The sequence below is a fragment of the Myiozetetes cayanensis genome, unplaced genomic scaffold (genome assembly GCF_022539395.1).
Source record: "Myiozetetes cayanensis isolate MyiCay16 unplaced genomic scaffold, myiCay2020 scf7, whole genome shotgun sequence".
NCBI classification, from domain to species: domain Eukaryota; kingdom Metazoa; phylum Chordata; class Aves; order Passeriformes; family Tyrannidae; genus Myiozetetes; species Myiozetetes cayanensis.
Genome location: NW_026087964.1, coordinates 46,148,070 through 46,169,694, shown reverse-complemented (window position 1 = coordinate 46,169,694; position 21,625 = coordinate 46,148,070). Strand labels below are relative to the sequence as shown.

At 42.2% G+C, this 21,625-nt stretch overlaps 1 protein-coding gene across 2 annotated transcripts in view; it reads left to right on the top strand.

Moving 5' to 3' along the window:
- The window catches only part of TET2 (tet methylcytosine dioxygenase 2), a 71,260-nt gene that overhangs the window by 35,494 nt on the left and 14,141 nt on the right, over positions 1–21,625 (top strand). For both annotated transcript variants that reach the window (XM_050338049.1, XM_050338048.1), the window contains exons 2-4: positions 12,367–15,757; positions 17,474–17,564; positions 21,128–21,221. In XM_050338049.1, the coding sequence (XP_050194006.1) occupies positions 12,367–15,757; positions 17,474–17,564; positions 21,128–21,221 (3,576 nt within the window). The remainder of the gene's footprint in view (positions 1–12,366; positions 15,758–17,473; positions 17,565–21,127; positions 21,222–21,625) is intronic.

Here is a 21,625-nt window from a genome sequence, read left to right as displayed (position 1 = left end):
CATTTCTCAAACTCACTGGCAGCAGCATGGCTAGAGTTAAAATATTTTGGTGTTCTGTTTTTGCTCTAACATCTTTTTGCTGATTTCCGAGTATCTTGTTTTACAATAGCCTCCTTCGGGCAATAGAGTCCAGAGCAAAATTTAATCTTCAGAGAGCATAACAAAAGAAATCAGCCTTAGTTACCAGAAGATCATTAAGTAGTACCAGCTGTTTTCAAGACATTGAATTTTTTTCAATGAAGCCAGAAAAACTGAAGCATAGACCAAGACTTTTGTGCTGCCTGGTTATATTGCAGTGTATGAGGAAACTTATGACAAGGCTGAAGACATCTCTGCCTCCACAGCTCCAGGAACAAGGGCCGGGGCGGGGAGCTCAGGCAGGGGGAGATTGGAAGTTGCTGGGATTCCCATCAGTTTCCAGGATGGGACTGGGGCCCTGCAGGATGGTGCTGACACACGCCCTGTATCCACTGCATGCACAGCTGGCCCCTCTGCTTGAAGAGAGGAGCATGGTTTTGTTGGGACTGATCAGTTGAAAGGACTTAAAAGTGCTAGAGGGAGAAGGTAGGAAACAGGATGGGCTTGGAGGCATCAGCACCCTGAACACAGACTCCAAACAGCTTCGTGCCATAATTTCTGTGATGGACAAGACAGAGTTGGTGCACAGCAGTATGGGAACACAGCCTATCTCCAACATTCACCTGATTTGCTTTAGTCCTGTCCTTCACATGCTTTTTTAAAAGTTAACTGAAGGTACTCCAGCATATTTTTTTCTGCCTATCTCATTTTTAGTTCTAATTTTACATGCAACTAACTTTTCAGAACATTTGCTTAATCAGCAATACTTATCATAGACTTTTAAGACAATTTTGATTTGGGGAACTGAGGCATACATCTGATATTTTAAACATCATTTCCATGAAAGCTTTTGTGAGCTAGATGAGGCTGTTAGGAAGGTTTTGTTTGCTGGTGAATGTAATGAGCAGATAAACTTTGCCATTCATCATTGTCCCCCACCCTTTCCACAGTAAAATTAGCTCATTTTCTCATAATCAACCTGGCTGACCCTCAAATGTTAACAAACCAAAACTAAAATGCCCTTATATGCGTTTTGACAGTGGCATGCATATTAGCTTAAATGACTGCATTAGACATTTAGTATCCTGATATCTGTCTCCTCTCCTCTCCCAACCCCCACCACTTTTTTTTAAGAAAAAGCAGCTGTCAATTGCCCCCAGAGGTAATACAACCAAGTGCAAGACTGCACTTTATTTTCTTCTGAGCAAAAACAGTTGCAAATATCAGAGCTTAATGCCTATCATCCCTGATTTGCCCCCAAAACTGTTCTCTCCCTGGTGCGTTTTGGGGAAGGCAAGGGTCAAAGAGGGAGCATAGGTTTGTGTTGGCAAGAAAAGCAGCGGCTGTGCTGTGCAATCACACTTCACCTACAATGACACACAGACACTTACGGGAACTCAACCAGCACAATGCAAGGCGTTCTTTTCCTACACCTGCATTCCTCAGCTCAAGACCACAGCAGCTCTTAGGCTGCTGGCTGAAGGACTAGCCTGGCAAACACTTCGCATAACCTTGCCAGCTAGGAGCAGTTCTGCAGGACCTGTGGGATCAGGTCCTCATTGCTGGAGGTGTGGATTTAAAAAACAAAAAGTCACCTGACCCTTTGGAGGAGAGTTCACCTGCTTAGGTCTTCTTAGGAAGACTGAAGAGAGGCCTTTAAAAGGCTTCTGTTAATTTTCATCATCTGTGGTAAAGACGTTTACTTAGGCTGAAAAAAAGTCCCAGCTATGATTTATGAGTTTCATTCAAAGTAGTCCCATATCTTACATTTGTGTGTAGTTCCCAGCTTTCTAAATCCAGTTGAGTGTGTACTTTGTTATGGCGAGCTTTTCATCCACAGTGCTTTTTTGTGCACTAAGAGCGTGACTGTGTTGTGGACAGACAATAATCAATTAGTGAAACGGTATCTCGTGGCTGGGAATATGAAGTGGGCTTTGCGGGAACTGACAACAGCTCTTTTAGCTCACCCGTTTCTGTACGTCTCTTAAATATCCCAGAATATCAAAGGTCTTTCATTAGAGCTTCAAACTCCCTCAAATCCATGCAGGCCACTGGATACCTCAGAAGACGATGAACTGATGTGAGCCGGCAGCAAATGGCGCGTTGCCAGAACGAAGAACAACCGACTGTTTTCAAAGCTTTGAAAATATTTGAAAAGGAAGGACAGAGAGAGAAGTGTTGCAGTTCCCTTCAGGACTGCTCAAATACCGCTCTTCCAAGTGTCAGCTGTGGGAGTCTAAAAGTCTTAGTGAGAGTTAAAACACAATCTGCCAATTCCCCCCCCAGCTCCTTTTAGCTTGGCAGCAGTGAATTTTCTGCCTCTTCGTGTTGCATCTCGCCACAAAGAAGAAAATTTAAACAGGAGAAACAATGTTGCTTTGAGTTATTGGAAATTATAAGAAAGCAGGCATGCCAGCACGTTCTGAGATCCCAACTGTTTCTCAGCACAGGAATCCCAAGTTTCTATCCAGTCTTTTATTTTGGTTAAAGGGAGAAACTTCCATGTTAGAGCTGTGTTTTTAAGCAGACATCCCATTCAAAACACCTAGACTTGTTACTGGTTTCCAGTTTCCCTGAAACACTGAAGGGAGATTCCACAGAAAGGAAAAAGCCTGTCTCCGTGTAATAAGTTTTTTCTCCAGTAGTACTCTAGTAGGGTTTTTTTGCCACAAAATATGTAAAAGTCCGCATACACTGCCCATTTATACTTAAATATTATGAAGTTTTAAATGGCTATACATAAACCCCACGTTCTTTGGAAGCGAGGATATAACAAGATAAAAAGGAACTTGGAAATGGCCTCAGTTGTGTGGAAGCATGAACTGGAGCCTATCGCTTGGTCCTCAGGACAAGATTAATAGTGGCCTTCTAAAGAAAATCCTGAAAACTCTCTTGCAAAGTGATACAAAGCTAAAATTAGAAAGGGGGGAACATTACTGTAGCCAAGTTGGTAACTACAGAAAATCTGTTTTTCAAGGCAATCTTAAGAAGCTAGGCTCAATAAATGCTAGCATGGTGTGAAGTGGGTGTCTCTTGACTTAAAATTTGTTTGGGCCTGGGCCCTTTTATTTATATAAGATTAGCCAATGACCAAATTCTTTCCAAGTTTCTATGCTGAGTATTCAAAATGAAAAGTAGACCCACATCTTCAGCCTAAAACTTAAGGGGATGTCAACAGCACCCATGCCCAAGCTCTCTTGTGTGCTTAGAACTGTGGCAAGGCAGTGTCAGCTCCCACGTTGTGCTTTTATCAGGATTAGACCTTGACTGCTCTTAGGTTGTCAGCACCTTGTCTTTCATCTCTTTAACATCTGGAGAAGCAGCTGTAACTGTTTTCTCAGATCTGGGTTTCAGCACAATAATCCATGCCATTGTTGTGCGTAGATTGGAATAACCCACATGAAGACTGTTCCTGAAGACCACACACGAATGCAGAAAGAAGCTGAATGGCAACCATAGCTCCAGGGAGCACCTTCTAATAGACCTCTAAAAATGCATTAGATTCTTATCTTCTGTGGTGCCTCAGCAGCAGTGGGAGTCAGAAGATATGTCTGTGCTAGTAGCTCACAGGCTTAAGCATACAGAAGTCAGGTTTTAAGGAACAACCTCCTCTATGACGCCCTGTTAGAAGTAACAAGACTGTTTTGTTGTTTTCAGTGATTTACACAGTGAAGGAATAAAACTGATCTTAGTTACTGGGGGGAAAGCCACGGTAATTCATCCAGGTATATGGAAAATTATATAGGCATATATTATAGTTGCTTGTATATAAAACATCTGAATTTGGAGAAAATCTAGCAGACTGTGGCATGTGCATAATGCCTCCAAAGAACAGACTGTGGATTTGCTTTGTGACCTCTGTGCATCTGGTCAGGGAACAAATGGTATGGATATAGATCCACCCAGGGAGGAGATCGGATGTCATGAACCGGGTTGTTTATTCCGTCTAAGAGGGGAGCATTAATGACAGTCTTCAGTTACATAGGGAGAAAGAAGCTGTAGCACAGAAGGAAAAAAACCTGCTCCGCATGTCTGTGGCAGATGGGATGAGCCGGTCTAAGGTTATGTTTTAAATGGTAGAAGCTTTCTAATAAGTAAGATTAATGAAGTACTGCTTGTAACTGTGTGTTATTATGCAACCCTCATCATTAGAGACTTTTGAAAACAGGTTGGAGTGGACTGGTACATGTCTGGCTGGTGTTGCCCTGAAGCCAAGGAACAGGGCACTGACAAACCTATTTTTCCCATGTGTTTGTGAGCAGTTGGTCTGGTTTGTAAGTCGTGAAAGGCACAAATTGGAAGGAATAAATCTAAATCACAAGTGGACATGAAAACACATTTTTAAATCAAATCATGCAAAAATTAAAACAGCACAAGATCTTCTGAAAGCAGGTACCCTTGTTTTGGCTCAACTTCTCCACCTTCGCTGTCTGAAAGCAAATCCCCAGAAGGACGTGCAGCGGCACGCAGCATCTCGTGTGTGGACATGAGGTATCTCGTGGCTCACCGCCCCTGGCAGGGATCCCCAGCATCTGCCCCTGGGGCACATGGGCATACACAGTGTGCACTGTGGAGTGTGGGAGCTGCCTCTGCCCTGCCTCTCATTTCCCAAAGTGTAGTTGCTGAAAACTGAGTTCACTACAGGATCCCAGCCTAGGTGTGGCAGAAGCATGAGAAAAACAGAGGAGGAATGTGTAGAGGGGTATAAAGGCTACTACCATAGTGAGGCCAGTGAAGGGGCTGAAAGCTATGCTTTATCATCTGGACGTGCAGGAGCACCAGTCAGAGTAATCCTTGGAGTCCTCAACCCTTCTCTTTGCATTCTCCTCCTTCTCCTCTCAGTATGACCTTCAACTTTTGAAGAAGAAATTTAAGAAAACTTCATTTCATGAAAAATTCTGTTTTCAACAGAACTGGGAGACCTACAGGATTTGAAGTTAAAAGGATAATGGAAAACAGAGCTGTGAAAACAGGTTTTATGAGGACACTGCAGCCCACAACATTTTACTCCCTTCTATCAGTTCTTCCACTCATATGCCAAACAGGACTATTTTTCTTCCTGTTTTCTAGTGTTACTGTCCCAACATGATGAAACCCTGAAATCTTCAGCTTGACAGTGGTTTTTCCTTTTCCTTCCCCTGGCTTTTTACTCTGCCAAAAGCTGTGATGAAATCATCATGGATAACTGACCTTTGACTGGTGTTAGGAAGTCATCAACCCAAGACATTCATGCTAGATCCAGGTCTGAAGCCAGATGGACAAAGATCACAGAAACTGGAAGATAATGATGACACTGACCTCTTGGTGACCTTCTCTAAACAGCAGGTTGATAACATCAAGCGTGTCTTGAAGGACGGTTCAGCCACCAACGCTTGCTTATCCTGGCGTGCTCACAGAAGAGGCTCATGCACTGCGGAGCTTGGCTGGGATAGTGAAAGCCGTCAGCTATGGCTCTGGGGGTGTTGATGTTAATCAGCAGCCAGTATCACCAGAAATCAGAAACAGGTCTGAGCGCCAGTTGTACACTGACAGCCTTTCCAGAGCACACCTAACCTAGGACAGTAACAGACTGAGATGAAGAAAAAAAAGACTTGGTTCTGTTTTCCAACTCCAGCACGTTTGCCGATGTTGAATTCACAGGCACTGGGAAACTACCCGAATGATGCCCTGTTTGGGTCACAATTTGAAACAGTCTTGATGGTCCAAACTTCACAGGCACATGAGAGAAATTTCTCATTATGCCCAGGCATAGAAGGATCTCACTCAGCACACATTTATTTGAGCACCCCTGGGATTTACGGCTGTAACTCCCATTCCCACAGCCTTCCTATTACAATCATCAAAGACTCTCAAAACCAGCAAAGACGAAAGGGTGTTTTAATTCAGCTTTCCTGTATTGGCTATAGATGTCTTAACAGTCAAGGTGGTGCTCAAGAAATTGAGCAGTGTTGGTTTTAGAGTATGCTGGCATACCAGCACCCAAGGTGATGTCAAAGAGGTTATCCGGGGGAGCAGTATAGCTCTGTGGAATGTCTGTCAGTATAAACCACCTGGATCCACCACACTGCAAACCTGAACTACTGAAAACAGCTTACAATTGGCAAGAACAAGTAGAGGTGCCAAACTCACCTTGAATGATCTGCTTATTACAGCGAGAGGGTGCTTTTGTCTCTTAAATCCAAACTGGTTCTAAAGTTTGACCTTTTGGGAAACATTTCTAATCTAGTCATACTATGGTGGCATTACAAGCAACTACTTGAAGAGTTGTGTTCTTCTGTTGGAAATGCTACGTATTACAATTAGGTACAAAGTTTGTATAGGGCATGAATCACAAAAAGTAGGAATTGGAGAGCTGCATGATACATCATTATAATTTCTACTTACTGCATTTTATATTCCTGAATTAATTTCCTTTGCATAATTGGGTTTTTTCCACCTGTATTGTAGAGGCATTTAATTTTTACTTCTCTTGATTTTATGCAATTGTTAAAATAGTGCCATGTTTCACATCTGGGTAGACATTATGCAGTATTCAGTCCTGTTGATCGTTATACAATGTAGCAAGGGGAAAATCACTGTGCAGAGCAGTTTAGCTTTACTATGATGCCCTCTCTATTAAGGTCAAAAATCTAACTGATTCGAGTGCTTTTGCAATTAGACCATTGTATCACTGAAATGCAAGAACTGATGTCAGTAAATTGAGGGGGGGTTAGCGCTAGTTGATTTAAAAAATGCATGAATTATGAAGCTTCTGGCTCGGATAAGATTTAATGAATTATTAATCCTCATATGTCACAAATCCCATGCTCTTCGTTCCCTTATGTCTGCTTATATCTATATTTGCTAGTCACCATTTTCCCCTGTAAATTAAGGGTAAATGAGGCATAAATTAGATAACAAATTTTATCCATCCCACATTTTCTTTTGTTTGACACAGATTATCATAGATCTGAATGCCAGAGAAGACAATTATATTCATGTAATATGACCTCCTGTGGAATACAGTCACAGTGTCTTTCAGGAATTTCTAGGTTAACCCCTTAACTGCTCTTTAGAGCTACAATAAGAATTTTAGATATTTAGATATTTTAGAAAGAAATACAGCCTTAGCTAAAAATCTTCAAGGGACAGGCAAGGCATGGCATCCTTATGCAAGTTTTTTCCAAAGTATTGCTCATGTCCTGAATAAATAAACTATCAAATGAAGAGACAGCTGACTGTAGTGCCAAAGAACTCTATTGTAAGCCACATAGCCCAGCTAACAACAGAGTGTCCTTGTCATTCTGGGGCCTCCTTTACATCTGCCTTGAAGTTTCACTGAGTTTTCCTCAGCCACCACACTTGCAGTGGGGCAGCAGTGATGCTGGTAAGGAGCAGAGCAAATCCTTAGGGCATGCTGTGGGGTTTAGAGCCTCAATTCACCTTGGGTATGAATGCAATCTCTCTTGAATCTGTCCTGGTCTGTCCTCCACCCTAAAGTTTCCATGTGGAAGCTTGTATTGTTTCTCAGTGTATAAACTTGGAGTACCTCAAGTGCAAAACATACAGGAAATCCTTAAATTATACCCCATAGTTTTCAACTTTTATCCCATCAATAATGGGAATGTCTCGCTAATAAGGAGGTTTGATGTGTTATGTCAGCCATCAGCCTTCTGAGGTACCTGCTCATCTTTTCTCCTCCAGGGACACTGGCAGCTGCTTACGGGTGTTAACCCAGGGCCCAGCTGCAGCAACTGGTGCTTAGATAGGCCAGAGAAAAACTACGTACCACAATAACCATGTGGCCACAAATCATTATACCACTTCTTATACATGTTGTTCCAATTTTAAATTAGACAAAACTTTGACACAGAGTTAATCAGGATTAATTAATCATTTTGCATGTGTGCAAGTCCAGAAGATTTGAGGGTTAAAAGCAGATATTGAGCTTTCTGATAATGTCATGTATGAGTGTCCTTACTTAGGAATAACCTTTTCTCAAATTTTCATTCATTGATTAAATAGGAAAAGAAAACCCCTTAACACCACGTGTCGGAAGTTTAGGATTTAGGACTCTTTGCCAGAGGCATAAGCTCCAGAGGAGAGATGCGACTGCACAAGAGCACATAACAATACACAGCAAATCAAGCCACAAGTGAAGCCAGCTAGTGTACCCAGATGATAGGAGCAGGAGAGTGTAAGCAGAAAGTACAACTTACCAAACTGCATTTTGGCGAGACATAAAGGTAAATTCACCTCCTGCCTAGAAAGAGCTGCAGAGGTTTCTTGTCTGGGAGCAATTTAGACCTCTGCGCCATCCAGCCAGTGGCAGAAGGGTGCCAGCAGGATGGAGGCTGTGGCAGCACTCCAGGAACAACCCAGGGAGCCATCAACAAGCTTCCAGGTGTCTTGACTATTGCTTTCCTGAGTCTCATTCCTGATAATCAGTTGAGCACAAGTCAGCTGAGGCCGTGATCTGAGGAGGTATATTTTTACTGGGAAGAAAACCCTCTGAGGAGATAAATGTCTATCCAAGCTAACTCCAGAAGGGGAAACAACCCATCTGACATCCCACCTTTTGATCATTTCAGGGCCACAAGTGCTCTACCACAGCATCCCCCCACCTACTTTTCCTCCTGGGAATCTTGCCTAGTTTTGCAGAAGATTGTACTCCCCTGCAGTGGGTTTGTTTGTCCATTCATTCATCGGAGCTGCTCTGCATTCACAAACTCCCCAGATACGGGTGCTATAGAAAATAAGGTGTGAACCTCTAGAACAGGCTAAAAGTAAAGAAAGATTTTCCATGAAAAAAAAAAAGACAACGTAAGAGTACTTTTTGTTGCTGCAGAAATGTTTGGTGCGCTCTTAACAACATGCTCTGCAGTATTGTACTGGAAAGAGGTAGTAAAAACATGCCAAACTTGCCTATAAAACAAATAACAAAAAAACTCAAACTCTTGCTCAGTACCTGATTTCCAATTTGTGCCCCATATGCGGCAAGAAACATACATCAGTTGCATCTGAAAATGTTAAACAGTGGTAGTCTGAATTATAACTTGAATGCATATTGGTGGGATGAGATGCTGATCCATTTGCACAGTAATGTGCTATATTTAAGTCACGCATCGTGGCATCTTCAAAGAGGCCAGTCATAATTATGATGGATTAGACTGCAGAGTCAGTCCTAGATGCAGTAATTGTTTCACAGATGCTGCTGATGTGACTTGAATTTCTAATGGATTATAGCTCAAGAAAAATGTGTGGAGCTTCCAAATGGCCTGGATAAAATACGGTTATGGGAAAGAGAAAAAAAGAGTAACTGCCACATTTAGGGAAAGGTAGATTTACTTTGAGAGGCAGAGAGTTCACCCCACAATAATTATAAGGAAGACCTCAAAGACTTTTTACGGAGCAGCCAGGTCTACTTAGTAGTAGTAAGCTGTAAGAATATCTTCACAGTGTCCCCATTAAAACCAGTAAAAAAGGTACCACTGCCATTTATCTTTTTCCAGTTCTACATTACAGATTATTGCTGTGATCTGTAGCTGCTTGAGGAAGATTTGTACTCATGTGTCACTTAAGGATAGTGATACTTGAGTGTAGAGAGAGAGAAAGAAGTGTCGTGCAAAGTCACCCTAATCCTAGATGCACTTCAAAGAATGCAAATCTGGCACTTTTAATGGATGAATGGACTTTGTGCTTTAATCAAATTATTCCCATGTTCTTTGCAATATCTAATGCCAGTGCTTTTTACTGGAGATGATCAGATTTTGGGGGGATTGGTTGACTCATACCATGAACTCTTTGCGAATACTGTGAATAACAGTCCATGTCACACACACTGAGGATAACCTTGTGGGTTTTGAGGACAGCAGGAACCAAGACTCTTCTCTGGACCGCAGATGTGCTCCTTTGAGGGATTTGCAAGTTAAGTTTAGAGAAGTTGGGGAGCCCCCACTTGTAAACAAAAAGGTATTTTTACCTATTAGTAAGGAGTTGAAAAGAAAGATTGCCTGGGAATTATCAGAAGGAATTTAGTTGCAACCCACAGGGTACTCCAGAACACAAGCAGCAAGGCAGACTTTGAGGGCCAGAGAAAGTTTCTCACGGCTCACTCCCACAGACCAAAACTTTTTAAAAAGAACTAAATCTTTTAGAAGGAGCTTGACAGCACAGTGTTAATTACTATGGTGCCTTTATTTCATTTCATACTTGCGAAATACAGCAGCCCACACACTCGTGTCTGAGTTGCGGTTCACCTGCAATTTTTAGGTATGAAAGGTGTGAAGGCAAAGAATGGCTTCCAAATTAGGCTGACATTTTATTTTTGAGACACTCTGGGAGCATCATTCTGCTGCCTGGCCTAGAATGACACATCAGAGGAATCCTTTTCACACTGCTTTCTGCTAAGCACAGAACATCGTCTCCCTGGGAAAGCTCCAAAGACTCATGTCTTGTGGTACTACAAAGCTAGGATGGGAAATATACTGAAATATATCTAGAAGGGAAGGAGCCTTCCTCACCTTGTCAAAAAAATAGGCAAGATTGACAAACATTCTTTTTCATCTCCCTGTTCTTAGCTTTCCCTGCAAAAAACTCTATTTTAAAGTACCATTGCTTGCAGAGAGAACTTCTCTGCTTCTGTCTTACAAAACATAAATCGAGTAAAGGAAGAAAACAAAAAAAAAAAAAAAACAACTTCAAGAGGTCAAAAGTAAATCTATAAATGAGTTTGGGACATGGAGGAAGTGAATACAGGTCATCATATAAGTGCTTGCCAGTCAAAATGTACATTTGAATTGTCCTGCTGCTGCAATCAGAGCTGCAAGCAGAGGGGATTCTGCTGGATGAAATTAATTTCATTAATTAGTATTACTTTTTAAAGCATTTTAAAATCATATTACTCAACTAAGGCAATATTGCACTGAAAACTATAAATTACATTTAAATAACATTTAAAATTACATTTTAATAGCATAAAAAATATTAATGTAGAATAAATACATAAGCAGAGCAACCATGATGGGAGAATTTTTTTCAGTTTAGTAGCTCTTCCTATGTCATGGCAATACCATGTGTAGTGTTTCGCCTGACTTGGCAGTCCAACCAGAGATGTGGTAATTGAGGAACATTCAGATTCCCCTTTACGCAAACTAAAAGTAAAAGCTTCAGAACAAAGCCGTTTACATATCCAAATTTTTTTTGTGCAACCTCACATCTCTTAAAGACCCACTGCTAGTCTGTCTTCTGTCATTTGTGACTGGGTGAGAGCCATAAAGCCAACAATGAATAAATTACAAGCAGAGTCAAACAAGGGCTTTATCTATGTTAACTGGGACTGTGAATCCTGGGAAGATCCATGGGAACAGGATTAGCTTGTCATTATATGGAATTTGTTGACTGCACATTGTCAGTACTTCTATCCAGCTAAAACCTTCATTTTGTAAATAAAATATAAAGAGTATATGAGAAAATGGGATTTCCCATCCAAACAAAGAAGAAAAAACCCCTAGCTTCACAGCTGTTCAAAACCCAAATGCATAGTTTAAGCCATGCGTGATGTCTATATGTAAATGTTAAAGGATATTAATACCTGAAAAAATGCCACTTCCACCAAACCTTTCAGAAATCACTCAGTTTGTTTCTATCAACACTTACCAAGGTGTTGATGAACTGTAAGAGTTCCTGTGGACAGCAGTCAAGCATGGCTTTTTCTAATGTGTACTGTGCCACTTGCATGCTCTTTAGGAATGCCAGTTTTAAAAGACCCTTTCAGACAGCTGAGGACAGAAAAAAAAGAACATTTTCGCCTCTAACTGACAAACTTGGTGGCAGTAACCCTTCGAGTCAGACAAAAGAGGTTTGGCACACTTAATCAAATGAAGGGATTAGCACCAAGTCTGGGATCCATGGTTTCAGCATGACTTTCTGCCTTACCAAGGGCAAAATGTGATGACAGACGAGTCTATGCAAATCATTCAAAAGCATAGAATATTTTTTGCACCGTTATGAGATATTTTTTCTGATAAAATGTCTGCTTGTGTGTTAAATGGCAGTAAGGAAGCTCTTCTGTATTTTCACTCTCTTTTCATCTTGAAGAATAAGCCTTTAAGAAAAAGGGAGGTGTGGGGCTGCAAAATGCAATAGGATAGTGAAACACTCCTCAGGTGAGCCTGCGAGCTCACGTTGTGTATGGCAGCTGGTCAGGGCATCGGGTGCTTGAGTGCTGCGGGAATTGTTGGGAACCGGCTGTCCATCAGTGGAAACTAAAACTGACCTGGATTCTCTCCCGTTTCTTCTCTCCCTCAGATATATTTGGAGGGTAGCCTTGTGGATGGCCCCGGAGCAGGCCAGATGGAACAGGACAGAACCAACCATGTTGACGACAATAGATTGAGTCCATTTCTGATACCGCAGCCTTCTCACGTGTGCCAGCCGGAGCCTTCCATGGTGAAGCTACAGAATGGAAGTCCTGCAGCAGAGAGGCCTGGAGTCGAAGTAAACGGAGACCACAAGCCGCTATTCATTAAAAGCAACTACGGAGTGCCCCACCCGAAGGGAAGTCCAAACAACTGCGTGAGCCCCGACCTTTTACAAGACAAGAAAGTATATTCCAAATATATGCAAAATGGTGGGATAAAACGCACTTTTAGTGAGCCCTCTCTGTATGGACTTCATGAGAGCAAGAAAGTGAAACAAGACAAAGAGGTAAACGGAGAAAAAGCTGAGCCAGAAGATAATAGTGAAAAACCAAGCGTCTCCATTTGTTACAGTGAGAAGAAACCTGAAAGTTTTACAAGACAAGAAAATGAAGCTTCAGACTTGATACCGTCTACAAGATACAACAGTGGTGGTTCAGAAAACCCTCATGACCTCCTGATTCAGGATGAGCAGGAGCAGGAAAACATTCATTGCCACAACAGGGACATTGTCTTACTACTTAAGAACAAGGCAGTGCCAATGCCTAATGGTGCTACAGTTTCTGCCTCTTCCATGGAAAGCATGCGTGGTGAACTCCTGGAGAAAACACTGTCTCAATATTATCCAGAACATGTTTCCATAGCAATGCAGAAGAACACATCTCATATCGATGCCATTACCAGTCAGGCTACTAATGAGTTGTCCTATGAGACAACGCATTCATCCCATACCTCAGGGCAGATCACTTCCCCACAGACCTCAAACTCTGAGCTGCCTCAAGTGCCAGCTGTAGTGGTTACTGAGGTCTACAACACAGAAGACTCCAGTAAACCACCTGTATTGCCAGGTAGCTGTTTGCTTCAGAAACCAGAACTACAGCTACAGGAACAGATTCCAGGCTATGATCCACACCAGTTACCCATAGGAAGCAGTAACGTTCATGGAAGCATAGGGCAGGTTCCCAACCAAGACCTCTCTTTAAGTTCCAGCAGTAACCTGCAAGCTCAGAGCACCACTCTGGAAAGGTACTCTGAGCAAGCAGAAAATAATGGTGCTTTCTTTACACAGAACTCAACGTTTCACAAAGATTCCTCCACTCCTCCTGCTCCAGAAATGAACAGTGCACTGTCTGCCGTGGTGCAAGAAGGACACCATTCCTATGACAGCAGATGTGATGAAACTCTTCCTGGGAGGATAAAGAATGAAGGACAACAGGAGGGACCAATGTCAGAAAGTCCCAGCCTCAGCCAACAACAACTTCACCCTCAGCAGAGACTTCTGCGGCAGGCACAAACGTCACAACAAGGTGTCAGTGAAAGCAACCCCCAAGGTGCTGTGCCTGCCTCAATCCAGCAGCGCCCCGAAGAAGTGACGCTGGCGTCAGAACCTCCCCTCCAAAACCTGCACGCGCACGGAACTGAGGGTGAGCTGCAACAACACTATCAGCATTTCCCAGGACAGAGAGAACCTGAGACTCCTCCCGACAAAGAAAAGGACCAAGTGAAAGAGCCTGTCCAACAGGCTCAACATTATTCAAAACCAGCATGGATAGAACTGGTTTCCACGCAGTTCCGCCAGAGAGAGCCTCCCCAAAAGCCCAGTGAAGCATTACTGCGATCGATTCTTCAGTGCCAGCCAAACACAGCCCAGGCAGTCTACACAAAACAGTATGCTGGAAGTCCTGATTCATTAAAGGGGCCTTCAGGACAGCCCCGGAGCCAGAAGGTAATGCAACAGGAACAACTTCCTTCGCTGTACAAAAGCGAGAGCTCCCAGCTGCAGCCGCATCCCCCAGCTGACCAGCAGCTGCCGTTCCAGAAACACTCACCGCAGCCACAGCTCACAAAGGTGGATTCCCTGCTCAAGTCCCAAGTGCAGCAACACCCTCCGCAGCAGCTCCATTTCCAGGAAAGACCAGAAAAACAACAAGCCGAACAGCCTTTAGGAGCCCCCTTGAAACAGCAGCACTTGAATCCCCAGCCAGGGGAAAATGGGCAGTTCTTGCATTCACACATTTTGCAACAGATGCTTCAAAAACAGACACATCAGGTGCAATTGCCATGTAGTCCGCAGATAACTTCAAACCAGCAGCAGTCTCTGCAAATGAAAAATAAAGAACTGCCCCGAACCGTATCCCACTCCCACACCAATGCTGAGCAGCTTCTAGACAGGCCATCCTTCAATCAGCTTAAAGCAGAGGAATGCTTCCAAACTGGGAATAAGTACATGAAATCAAATGCATTCCCTCTGCCTAACCCTCAGCTTGGCCTCGAGCAGGTGCATACCATGAACAACAAAGCTCCCCTGTACCCTCAGAAGGCAAAGGCTAGTCTCCAGCACCCATGCCCAAACAACATGCACTTGGTTTCCGAGAAGAAAGGAAGCGCCGCCAATGTAGAACGCTTTGGAGCCAACAAAATGCAGGACTTGCAACATGTTCAGTATTTTTCAAATGACTTGACCGCAAAGCAAGATGTGAATCACTGTTTTCAAGAACAAGAGCAACAGACACAACAAGCCTCAGTTTTACAGCTACCGCCACTCCAGCCATCACAATGCTATGGTGCTAGTCTGAACCAAGACCTCCCGAGCAAACAAGCTCCACAGATTCCTCAGCAGTACTTACCACGCAGCCAAACTGCCCCACACTCCCAAGACCAGAGAGGCTGTCACTTGCAGTCCCAGACCCCTAAGGATTTTCAAAAGCACGCTGCTCTAAGGTGGCACCTCTTGCAAAAACAGGAGCAGCAAGCGTACCAGCAGCCCAAAACCGAGATTGGTCCCAGTGCAGCACGCAAGCCTATCAAAACTGAGGCTGGCACAAAGTCCAATGCCTGCATGCGCCCATCAGCTGGACAGCTGGAAAACAAAATGTGGAAAAAAACAATTAAACAAGAGAATCAGCACTTTGGCTGTGAGAACATGCAACAAAAGAGCATCATTGAGACAATGGAACAGCAGCTAAAACAGATACAGGTCAAATCACTGTTTGATCATAAGACTTTTACTCTCAAATCACCCAAACATGTGAAGGTTGAAACAGCAGGCCCTATTACCATCCTGTCAAGAAATACCAGTGCTGCAGATTTTGACACTCAGACTCCAATCTTAGATCAGCAAGCAAACTTGTCTGCTGAGAAAACCCCGACCAAAAGAACAGCTGGAACTGTTCTCAATAATTTTTTAGACTCACCTTCCAAGTTATTGGATACTCCTGTAAAAAATTTATTGGACACACCTGCCAAAACCCAGTATGATTTCCCATCTTGCAGCTGTGTTGGTAAGTGCTGAGATGTACTAAAAACATACTAGTTCACAGGAAGGAAACGAGCCTTCAAGTCGGGATCATGGGGTTAGTTGGATGTTTTTGTTGGAAGATTTTTTTGGGTGGATTTTTTTTAGAACAGTAATTAGTGAAGACTTATAAAACTAGAATTTTATACACTTATGCCTACTCCACTTACCACCCCTACACATGGGCCCTTTCTCATTTCATGAAGCAAATACCTATTTGAGTTTTCAGTCAGAATGCTTATGGCCTCACATCCATTCTCCTTGAGCAGTAGACACATAATAACAACATAACAAAATAAAGCAGAGGGAAGCAAAGTAGAGTGATAGGCATGGCCCTATAGCCTGAGCTTCCCTAATACTGACACTGCACACAGCCAGGTCTAACAGGCAGTTTCAGAGTCTAGTGGATAAACTATTCAGGCTGAGACAAAAGGTTCAGCAACAAAAAGGGGGGAGGGGGGAAGGAAAATTAAAATCCCTGTTATAGTTTCCGTTAGTTGGATTTTGTACCAACTGTAAAAGAGGAAAGTTGGATCAATGCTCCTCCAGAATTGCAAAATGGACCTTGCTTGGGGCTATGTCTCAGAGATGATCCATGGAACAAAACCAGGAGATAGTGTATTTCCAAAGCTACCAGAAAGAAAACTGGAAGCCAAATCCTTGCTGTTCCTTGTTGTTTTATAAGAAACAACTTCTAAAATTTAGGGTTTTTTAAAACCACAGTTGTTGTTTGTTGTTGAGTTTTTTATATAGTTTCTCCCATAAAGTTGGCACAAATTTTCTGGGAATCATTTCCATTGCTGTTTCCTGTCAATACTTGTCCTTAGGAAGATGAAATTAAGCCATTCCCTCACTGACATGTTCAAGTTTATAGCATGCCTATGTCATGCTTCCCGAGCCTGTGTATCAGGAGCAGCACCACCTCGTCCAGCCCTTGGAGTTAGCATGGCAGAAAACATAAAGGCAGCATTCAGACATCAGTCAGCACAGCTCCACCTCCCGATCCCAAGCAGAGCGTGGCCATTTCTTTCTCGCTGCTGGAGCCTGCCTCCTGGTATCAAACCAAACATATAGCATGTATTGTGACTGCTGGCATGGTCCTACCTACACACAGAAAACTGAGGCCACATTCTTAGCATACAAGCATTTTGACCAAGCCTTGTGCAGGATTTCTTTCAGCAAACGTTGTGTTTTTTTCATTTCACAGTCTTTCTGTGGGTGGCAGGAATTCACTATGTAACCTTACCAGCCACTTTTTCAAGCTGTAGGTTCCTACACTGTTAACATGTCTGCTGAAAAACAAGTACTGTACAGCTCAGTAACGTCAATATTTACCATTGGTATCCCATTTATCCTCCTTTTTAGATACTGGGAGAGGAGGAAGTGGGAGAAGGAGAAACAATTGTTTGTTGATAACAGGAAAACGCCTTTTGAATTTCAGTGTAGAGCCTGAGACGTAAAACGACTGTTTGTGCTAGCAAAGGGCACACAGTCCCTATCACGGCTGTTTGCACGATTAGCCATGTGCTTTGCATGTCTTGTACAAATTGCATGGGCATACTTCAGACCTCAGTGTTTGAAAACTCTGGCCCCAGACCCATACAGCGGTATTCCAACAAGCTGGATGTAAGCTTTGCAATGTGACATTTTACATTAAAGAATTAAGCTTCAAAGTAATAACCCTTTATTTTGTTTTAAACAGAGCAAATTATTGAAAAAGATGAAGGTCCTTTCTATACCCATCTAGGAGCCGGTCCTAATGTGGCAGCTATTAGAGAAATCATGGAAGAAAGGTAATTAGTGCAAAGGCACAGAGCAGATTAACGTTTATCCTTTTGTGGGTGTCAGAATTTTTCCAGCTTTTGCACATAAAGAAATAAACAACTGCAAATCAAGTAATTACTTGTAGGCTCAGCTACTCCAGTGTTGCCAACATGACGCACTGTGCTATTCACCAGAGAGTCACAATATTTGACAGGGCTAATAGTCTGCTGGCTGGCACAGGCTGCACACTCTGAGACAGACGCCAGCAAACCCCAAGCCGGAACAAGTATTCACCAGCCTGCCAAGCAGGACGGTTGGCAATGGCTGCACAAGCAGGCATGGAGCTGGTGGTTCCCTCTGGGCAGGGGAATGCCAGAATGGAGAGGGAGGATGAGGAGCCAAACACCAAACTTCAACATTAGTTCCCCCTCACTGAATTACTAAATATATAATACAGCCCTAAAGGGCTAAATCTGGCTCGGTCGCGTCCGGAGGAGTGCCACAAAATTGCTGGGTAGGATTTCAGCCCGAGAATCGATAAGTGGTTTTGTGAAAAAACATCCCCCTTCCTTGTAGTATTGCACAAACCCAGTCTTATCTTGATTGTGGACAATCCCTGTTATCATGTTGCATCCCGTGATGTATTTGTTACATCAGTGCCAACCAAATCAGGAATTTTTAAAGGCACAGAGTAGATATGTGATCTGTGCTATTTAAAAACATGCATAAGTGCAAAAACCACCAGCCTTTCTAAGGTATTTAAATCAAAAGCTGTCAGAAAAGTGACATCTGCCCTGTGAATTCTGCATTACTTGTAGCTTTTGATGGGCACACAGTAATTACCAGATTTTTAGAGGTATCTGGGAATTCAGTTCCCCTCTGAACAAAGAAGCAAACAAAAAACTTCAGTAGGTCAGAAACAGGTGAGAACCTGTACCTTAAAAATCTGGACTCCAGAACTGCAGTGAAGCTCCAGCTAGTTGCAAGAAGCAAAATCAAGTGGGCATTATTGCAGTGCTGTGTCTGAGCTAAGGAGCACCATTTCTTAGTAAGGTCTGTTGGCTTGGCTCATCACTGTACAACCGTGGGCCACTTGGAGCCTATTGAACCCTTCAGATTAAACCCTTCAGATTACCTTTAAGTCCCAAGTCCCCAGTCCCCAACATGCATTACTTTTAAGTCCCAAGGTCTTTTCTCTTTCATAGTGCTTCCTTCCCTGTGACTCCAGAGCAGGGAGTCACATTATTGCCCCAATAATTGTTCTTAGCTTTGAGAGCAGCTCAGATGCATGTAAGCTACATAAATCAGCTTCCGTCTGTGAGAGGAGAGTGAACACCGACTCTCTGGAGAAGCTCTTTACAATTTGTTATCTCCAGAGCTCTCACTGACTGGTTAATTCTTTAGTATTTACAAATAATAAATAAGAGGAAAGTCATTCATGTCATAACATCAATTATTAGAGATGAAGTTCTTTTAATTTTTTTTACTTTGGAATGTAATTTTTCATCCTTAATATTGATTTCACATTTTTTCTTTTTCTTTTTCCATTTCATTTCATCTTGGCAGAAGGAAATCCTGAGAGACTATAGATAGCATGCATCTTCTCAGCCAGGTTCAGGAGAGTATAGCAGCTGCCACTTGAACAATGGCTAGTTTTCAACTGTTCACATGGTATGAACGGTGCAATTCCCTGACAGAAGAGCTCCAGAACTCCTCAACAGTTAATTTTGTATCCCTAAGGAAAAAAAAAAAAAAAAAGAGCCTTCACTATAAAGATATGTGTGCAGTTGGTGACACTAATCACAACTGACGCTCTTTTCACCTGGCTTCCCTTGAATATGGATTGACTTTTAAGGTATCAGCATTGCTAAACAAACCAGGATTTGGATTTAGAATTTCAATTAATATTTTAGCTATACCAGAACTAATTTCTTGCAGAATCCACAGTGGATACATACATTTTACCTCTTCCTTCTCCCAGTTCCTACTTCATGCTCAGTGAGTTTTGCTCCAGTTCTAAAGCCAATCAGCTTTTGCCTGAAAGCAAGCATGACAAACATCAGGCACAAATTCCTTTGTGACAGCTGAAAATATTTGAGACAAAGTCCATTTCATTTCCAGTGTGTAATGTACAACATATTTCTACAGAGGCATCTGCACAGTTGTCCTGCAATGCAGATTAGAAAACTGATAGAAAATGTTAAGATTTAAAAATGGTTTTTTAATGTGGTTAATTAAAGAAGCAAATAAATACTAACATCCAAGCCTAAGTAGGGAAAAGTGACCTAACAGTTGCCTGCAGAACATGTGTACTACAACTAGATTTTATTTGTTTAATTTCCTGTGACACTGAAACTTCACAATGAGATCACATCTAAAAATTAGCATTTTTCATTTCCTTGACAGGACAAAGCTTAAAATACAAATACTGGCCCTTAAATATGTCACCAAGATTTTAGTGCAAAAACAAGAGGGAAAAAAGGTCAGAAGTTCCCAAGGTATCATTAAATGGCTGCATAACAGGAAGGAACTATCTTGACTGCTCTGTAGGTAACAGGCAAAGAACAAGGAGACTGTGATTTAGTCCCCACTCTTGGCTATTAAATAGAAAAAGGTAACGCCAATGAGAGTGGCAGAATTCAAGAACTGGTGATGGAAGTGCAGTCTGCCCAGTCCCCAACAAGCAGCTGAGTCTGTAACACTCAGTAATTCACAGCTCAGTCTGTAACGCTGCAGTCACTGCACTTTGTGTCTCTTGGCCTCCCCTGAGACCTGAGATGCAAACAGCCTAACAGGTCTGACACTTGTTACTGAGTCAAGATTTGCCTCACATGGTGTTTGCCACACATTTCCACATGGAAAATAGATCCCATTTGCTCTGGGTAACAGCTCTCCTTGCACGTGGAGTTGGATTCTGCCTTGACAGCGTAACCACCTTGACTAAATGCTTCAGCAAGAGCTGAGCTTGCCCACCTTGGTCACTAAAAGACACACACAAATGGCATCATTTGAGGGCACCTTGTGATCCTAACTGGAGTATAGAAATTGGGTAGAAGTAAATAAGTAACAATTTATGAGCAGATGATGAAGTAAATAAAATAGATAGGATGCAAATTAATCATGACTTAACTGATTCACTTTATCTAAGCCAGAAACAAGCACATAAAATCAGTAGAGTGACTATTGCTGTTCCATGACAACTTAATTATGTACATTTCAGAGAAAAAGCTTTCACCCAGAAATAAAAGAAAAATATAAAATTCCTCACCAAAATAGAATTTTTTTTTTTTTAAAAATCCACTTTTCAGAATGTCATCTATAACAAGTGCTCTAAAGAAATGGTTAAAAAGTTTGGGAATATTCATGTAATATTGAAAATTTTTACCCATACATGTGATATATAGACACATTTGCCTCTCTTAATGTATCAATACAGTAATAAAATCAGCAAGATAAACTACACTGCACACCGTTCCCTGTAATTCATAGTTTATTTTTTTAAGATAAGACTCGTAAATGTGCTCCATCTTTTCAGTGTTCATGCAGAACCAAATGAATCTGCTTATTGTACATATTTTTTTGTTTGTTTAAGATTTGGACAGAAGGGTAAAGCTATAAGGATTGAGAGGGTTGTCTACACTGGGAAAGAAGGCAAAAGTTCTCAAGGATGTCCGATTGCTAAATGGGTAAGTGATGTACACAGATTAATCTAGTTCAGTATGATGGTTCATGTAAGCTGACAGCAGTGACGTGGCCTTCTGTGAGCTGACACTATGAAACTTAGAATAGCTCAATGGCAGCACTACTACAGGGTGCCTGTAGCCTGCTCCCACCCACCTCTCACTCTGTTTACTTGTCGCATGGAGAGCAGCGAGAATAAAATTTGGCTTAAAGGTATGAAAACCTAAGAAAGAAGGCAACTTTTGCTTAGATTTAAGATTCACAACACCAGACATCTGCATTGCTGTTTAATTTTAGCTTACAAGTAAGTCCAGTAAATGCACACTGTAATGTTTTTTTAAAATAGGGTGTTTTAAAATACTCCCAGTTTGAGAGAGGTGTTAGGACATCCTCTTGTCAAACACCGTTG